General features: G+C 44.0%; 1 protein-coding gene across 19 annotated transcripts in view; it reads right to left on the bottom strand.

Moving 5' to 3' along the window:
- Window positions 1-207: 207 nt before the first annotated feature.
- BBX (BBX high mobility group box domain containing) overlaps window positions 208-6000 on the bottom strand; it is a 258518-nt gene continuing 252725 nt past the window's right edge. For all 19 annotated transcript variants that reach the window (XM_014853213.3, XM_014853218.3, XM_070508709.1 and 16 more), the window contains 2 exons: window positions 5434-5620; window positions 208-1249 (listed from right to left, as the gene is read on the bottom strand). In XM_014853213.3, coding sequence (XP_014708699.1) covers window positions 1162-1249; window positions 5434-5620 — 275 coding nt within the window. In that variant the 3' untranslated portion in view covers window positions 208-1161. The remainder of the gene's footprint in view (window positions 1250-5433; window positions 5621-6000) is intronic.

The following is a 6000-nucleotide window of genomic DNA, read 5'->3' as shown; positions in this document are numbered from 1 at the left end:
CTTGCAGGTGGATCTCTGACTGGGAGCCCCACTCTGGTCAGGCACACCTCCCTCATTGCTCACTCAGTCCCTCCCTAACCACACAAACTCAAATGGCTCTAAAAACCCGCAGCGCCCATCAGGCTGTGCATAGCAATTGCTCCCCGTCCAGTCTGTCTGGGATGGATGTAAAGGTCTGTAGCTCACAGTCCACATGAAGTGAGTGTCTTCAATGTGTTCAGAATAGTGAAGCAATACTAAGGTCACTTCTGAATAATATTTTTCTTTTTTTGTTTGTATGAACGATCCATTGGTCACTTCGACCCCTGTGTAAAAAGAAAAGAATCCTCGAGGCATGAAAACATCAGGCATCTGTAATCTGCAGGACGCTTCTTCCCCGGTCTGGGAAAATATTTGCCACAATTTGCCCCAAGCAAATTCTTCTTGGTCACTCAAGGCTAAGAAAAAAATTCAGCTTGTAAGAATTGTAATTTTTTTGTCCTCTCTTTTTTTTTTTTTTTTTGCCAGCAAACTACCACTCTGGTGGCAAATAGAAAAGTGCAGAATATATGGACCACGAGGCCGAGCATACACCGCTAACAATGGTACATCTGCCTGCCCGCGCTGCTGGAGTCTCTGGACCAGGCTTTTTAATATTATTCTACAATATAAATGTAGGTATAACCTATTATATAAACCATCTTAGAACTTAAATCTGCATGTACAAAAAAGACTAAGAATGTCTAATAATAACTAGTGCAGTGCGTCAGTTTTTGTTTTTTTGTTTTCTGTTTTTGTTTTGAAAGAATAACTAGGTAATATACGAAACTAGTTTCACACTCTCTGGTTGGTAAAAGAGATGCTGAATGAGCTACACTAAAGGCAGCCTTTTACCAAGTTACCACCTAAGACCGTCAAAAGCCTTCAATAGAAAGCAAAGCTCCAGGATCATCCCGTTTCTGCTCATTATCAGACAGATAACATCACCCTCAAAGACTCTGGGTTCCGAAAGAACAGACCGGCCCAGGATGCTAACTTCTGCTTCAAGTGAACCTGGGCCGTGGAGGGGACAAGCACTTGTGTGCAGTCTATATTTTCCACCACATGGACTCACTAGCATCCCTCGGGAAAGACAAGGCTAGGGAGTAGGTAAAGCACAATGTTTTACAAGGAAAGGGTGCTTCACTGGTCAGCGCAGGAAATAAGGACAGGAGCCTGTGGCATTTCTTTTGGCTGTCCATCATGGGTGAGCGGAGTCGACCTCTGACCTCTGCAAAACAAGAGGAAGAAAAAGAAGAAATCATTTAGAGTGTGTGATATCAGAAATAGGAGAGGATGATGAATAACCTATAAAAGCTTTCCACAATCTCGTTTAATAGCTACCGCCAACTTCTTACTTAGTCCCTTGCAGTAAAAGCGTTTTTGTCCTTAGAGCTTCTTTCTCATTTTCTCCGTAAGGATTTCTTACCTCAATTGCCCTCACACAACTCAACAACATATTCTGTCCCCAGTGGACCACACTCCATTTTGTAGAGACAAAACCTGAAGCACCAACCGATGTGGGGAAATTCCCTAGGAAGTGGGAAGCTTTCAGTCAAGGGCTGTGGTTCTAGGACAACAATCTGCCTCTGGATCCACTGATATTAAAAAATGACCTCTTTCTTTCCTTGACTTGCCCAAGGGGAAAACTCTCCCATACTTACTGATAACCTTCAGGCTCATTTCTTAAGACAAGTAATAAACTCAATTTAAAACTAAAGGCTGATAAAAATGATGACCCCTAAAGAGAGAGAGGTGGACTGTGACTCTAACAGGATGAATGAAAAGCAAACACTGAAACCCTCCTGGCTACAGAAATGTCTCCCAGGCCTGTGGGGAGAGAGCAGAGAGGGCAGACAGCAGAACCGACTCTGAATTTTAGAGGCTGAGAAAACCCAGTCAACCTGGGCCAAAGTCAACATAGACAGAGAACTAACTCCAGACAAGACTAGAAAATTCACGGACATTCCCATCATTGGGATTGGAACTATGCCGAACAGAGCTGATTTTTCATTCAGCTTTTGTTGAATGAGGAGGAAAAAATAGGATTTACTTCACGGTTCTAAGGGAGCTGTTCAAAATTCCTGGTGATTTCTACAGAGCTTCTTATTCTAAAAACGTAGGACTGGGCACCTTCTTGACACTCCCTGTAGCAGGCCTACCGAGCCTAGACAACCACTCGCTGCTCTGGCCGACAGCAGTGTGCAGGCACAGCACTGCGCTGACACACAGGATGTAGCAGCAATGTTTCCGTCGGTCTGACCGTGTCCATCCAGTGTCTTCTTCAGATTATGACAAACAAAAGGTGCTACTTTAAAACTCAAAGTCTATCTGCTCCACAACTATCTCCAAGATTTTTTCTCTTCGTGCAGAAAAAAGAAAAGTAATCTAGACAAATTACAACATTTAGGGATTTCAGAATCCAATGATCACTTAACAGCCTAAGATATTAGGATTCTAGAAAAACAAAACATGTGTTACAATCAAACCTCTGGATTAATCTGTTTATTCATGTGGGGAGGCTCTAAGCAGCACCTGTTCAATATGTTCAACTCTCTGTTCACGAAATGAAATTAAAATGTGATTTTTTTACCTTTAAGATTGAATATGTACTCATATTGCAAAAGTGAAAAGAATTTTAATAAGTATTAGAAAAAGAAACACAAAAAGAAAAAAAAAAAGAAAGTGAAAGATGAAAAGTACAAGGTAAAAAAAAAGAGAGAGCAAGAAGAAGAGAGAAATCAGGGTGAAAGCCCAGGTTCACTGATGGAAAAAGAAACAGAGTCAGAAGCACGATGGAGAGAAGGCTGTGGGACCGCTGGGTCCAGCTCCCAGGAGAGGGATCGGGGAGCTGCTTCCTGACTTTCCATGACCTGATAGATACTCGCTGAAGCAGCCGCTACAACAAAGGCAAAGATACTGGAGTTCAAAGGCGTGGATTCAAATCCTGACTCAGTTGAGCTGTGCGCCCTTGGGAGGTTCATTAACCATCCGCACCATCATCAAAAGGAGGCTGAAAAGATCCACCTGGCAGGGCTGATTTTACGAGTAAGTTCAATGAGCTCACCTCCTTATAAAGCTCTCCATAAATAAACAGGCTCTCAACAAACGTTTACTCCAACTTCCTATTTCCCGAATTTTGCAGAAGTGCCTTTCCACATTGGGTTTCTGAACCTAATATTAAGATTTCTTGTGGCAAGAATTGCAGGTAATATATTGCTACCCTTCACTCTGTTGACCACTCTCTAAATTAGGAACCTAGGTGAGGCCTAAGCAATAATTAATTGATGTGCAACCAGGTACAATTACATTAAGTCTGTAGGTAGACGGCGGGCTGGTAGCTCGGCTTTAACAGCTAAGGAGTCAAATTACAACTAAGAGTCTCCAGGGGGATCTGTCTTTCTAGATATTAAGGACACTGACCCTTTGTTGGGTGGATAGTAAAATTCTAGTAAGCAATATTGTTCTTCCTAACGGGAGGTAATGAAAAAAACCCAACATACACCTTTCCTCACACCATTTTTTCTATGCCTGCTAGGTAACAGGCAGCCCTCCTTCAAGAACACCTCATTTAGTCATTCACCCATTCATTTGTTCACTCATCTCATGATATAACAGGAACTAAGGAAGCTGGAGACATGAAGAATAAAACCAGTGCTTTGCTTTCAAAATATACTGGAAGTAGACAGAAGCATGAACAAATAATTACAACTCAATGTGGCAGCCGGTCTAAAGAGGTGTGCACAAGGAGGGCAGAGGCTTCAGGAGGAGATTGAGAGAAGGGGACAAAGAATAAGAGATGGAAGGAGGTGCAGCAGTTCACCTGAGGAGGATGCACAAAGGCAAGGACCTGGCCCTTCTGCACAGAGCAGGGCAGGGAGGAGGGGCGGTGGTCAGGAGGGCGGGAAGGCTGGCTGAGGCTCTCTGCTGTCGCAAACTGGAAGTCGTGCAAAGCTGGCTGACGCCAATGGTGCGACCAGTCATGTTCAGAAGGGAATGCTGGCAAGGGTGACTGTGGCAGCCTTTTCTGAGCCCTGAATCATGATTCCCCCTCTGAATTCTTACACTCCCTCCTATTTCTACAGTTTATGGGGGCACTTAGTAACACTCAGGCATATAGTTAATTCCTACTGATGCGAATGAGTTTGTTCTCTGCACTCGACTGGTAAAACACCATGAGTGGAAGCGTCTGGGCGTTATCTCCCTCAGAGACCCAAGCAGATTTTAACAGTGTCTGTCAGCATTCACTTGCCATTAAGCATTTGCAGTGTTACACATGAAAAGGAATCTGACTTCTTGGAAATATCTAGGGGCTATTTGTGAGGAAGACTAGAACTGTACCATGACAGGTGAAGAGCAAGAAGCAGACAAAGCTTAGCCCAGGGCTTCCTGAACCTGGGTGTGGAAAAGGAGAATGGAGCCCATCAGGTGGTATTCAAGTTGTGCAGGATGTCAAGCTGTTTTGTACTAAAGATGGAAAGTCTAAGAAAGCAGCTCATCTGTGTGTAATCCACTTTGAATAAAAATATGAAATACCCAAATTTACAAAAGGCTCTTTTGCTTTCCCAAAGGATCCATTAAGTAGCAGAATATCCAATTATATACTTAGAACTTAATATATTTTCTGTGGGGCTTTATTGAGTTTAAAAGGTTTTCACATCTACGATCTTGTCTGATCCTTACAATTTGTGATTCTTTGGGGACATCATTATGCTCTATGTAAGATGAGAAAACTGAGAAACAAATTACTTTGTAGGAAACACAGAGAGTTGAAGAAAAACCCAGGCCTTCTGCCCCCGGTGACTGAGTCAGATGCCATGATGCCCCTTCTCCTGAACCATACTGTCTTCTTCGGTTGGTACAACCACTGCGACCAACATCATCCTCATGGGGGTGTTTACCATGCGCTAGGACTGTGACATTAGAATTACTCCACATAACATCACTATGAAATGAGTACCACTTACCCCTGTTTTATAGAAGGAAAAACTGAGGGTAGAGAGGTTCAAGATCTTGCAGTTTGCAGGTGACAGAGCTGGGACTCTAACCTAGGTCTGAGATGTGACTCCAAGCTCATGCTGAATGGTTAGATAATACTGCTCCTCTGCTCACTGAGGCTCTTTATGGAAACAAAGCTTAGCCACAGAATAATATATACAAAATAAAATGCTTGGCTGACTATATTTCCCCACACTGCTAATTAATCAGCACATATACTTTTGTTAACACGTCACATAAACAAGAATGGTCTTGAACCAAGTCTCATGAACCCCAATGCATGGTGAGAAATCTTACAAGTCACGTCGGAAGGATGATTCGGGTTTCCACGTCTCCTGCTCCGCCCCTGTTCCATGGGAGGGGTGAAGTTGAACAGGGTCCCCAGCACCCCAGAGGAGAAAGGTGCTGCACACTCACCTGTGCACATTCTCCATGGCGGCCACCTCAGCCAGCGCGGCGAGGCTGAAGAAGGCAGAGACGGCCGGCATCTCGGGGGTGCTGCTCCGGGTCTCGGTGGCCTCGGGGTTGTGGGAGCACTCGTCGTGGCAGCCCACCTCGGCAACCTTAGGCAGACTCCTCTGCATTTGCTCCTTTGGTTTGTCATCTATAAGGAAAGGCAGATCCATCATGAGAGGATCACTCTGCTCTCTCCAAAGAAGGGACACAGAGAAAACTGTGCCAGACAATGTGCAATGAGCTAATATTCTTTACAGTTCATTTTTGTCATCCATCGAATGTTAAGGCTTTTACAGAATCTCTCCCAAAGGAATAAAGCTCTTTATTAAGCTCAATTGCAGCTGTAGGCAGCACTGTGCCCGGAAGCTGGGCTCAGGAGCTGTGTTTTACCCAAAGTCAAAGGATAGGTCAGTCTTGGAGTGACAGGGAAAAATGGGCTCTGGCCAAAATAAAACCCAAGGGACTTGTGCAGAGTGGCCTGTGGATGCTGTAAAAGAGCCCTAACATCTCAGCTGACCAAACACTTCT

The sequence above is a fragment of the Equus asinus genome, chromosome 5 (assembly GCF_041296235.1).
Source record: "Equus asinus isolate D_3611 breed Donkey chromosome 5, EquAss-T2T_v2, whole genome shotgun sequence".
NCBI lineage: Eukaryota > Metazoa > Chordata > Mammalia > Perissodactyla > Equidae > Equus > Equus asinus.
Note: the sequence above shows the minus strand (reverse complement) of the source record. Positions and strands in the feature narration are given on the sequence as shown.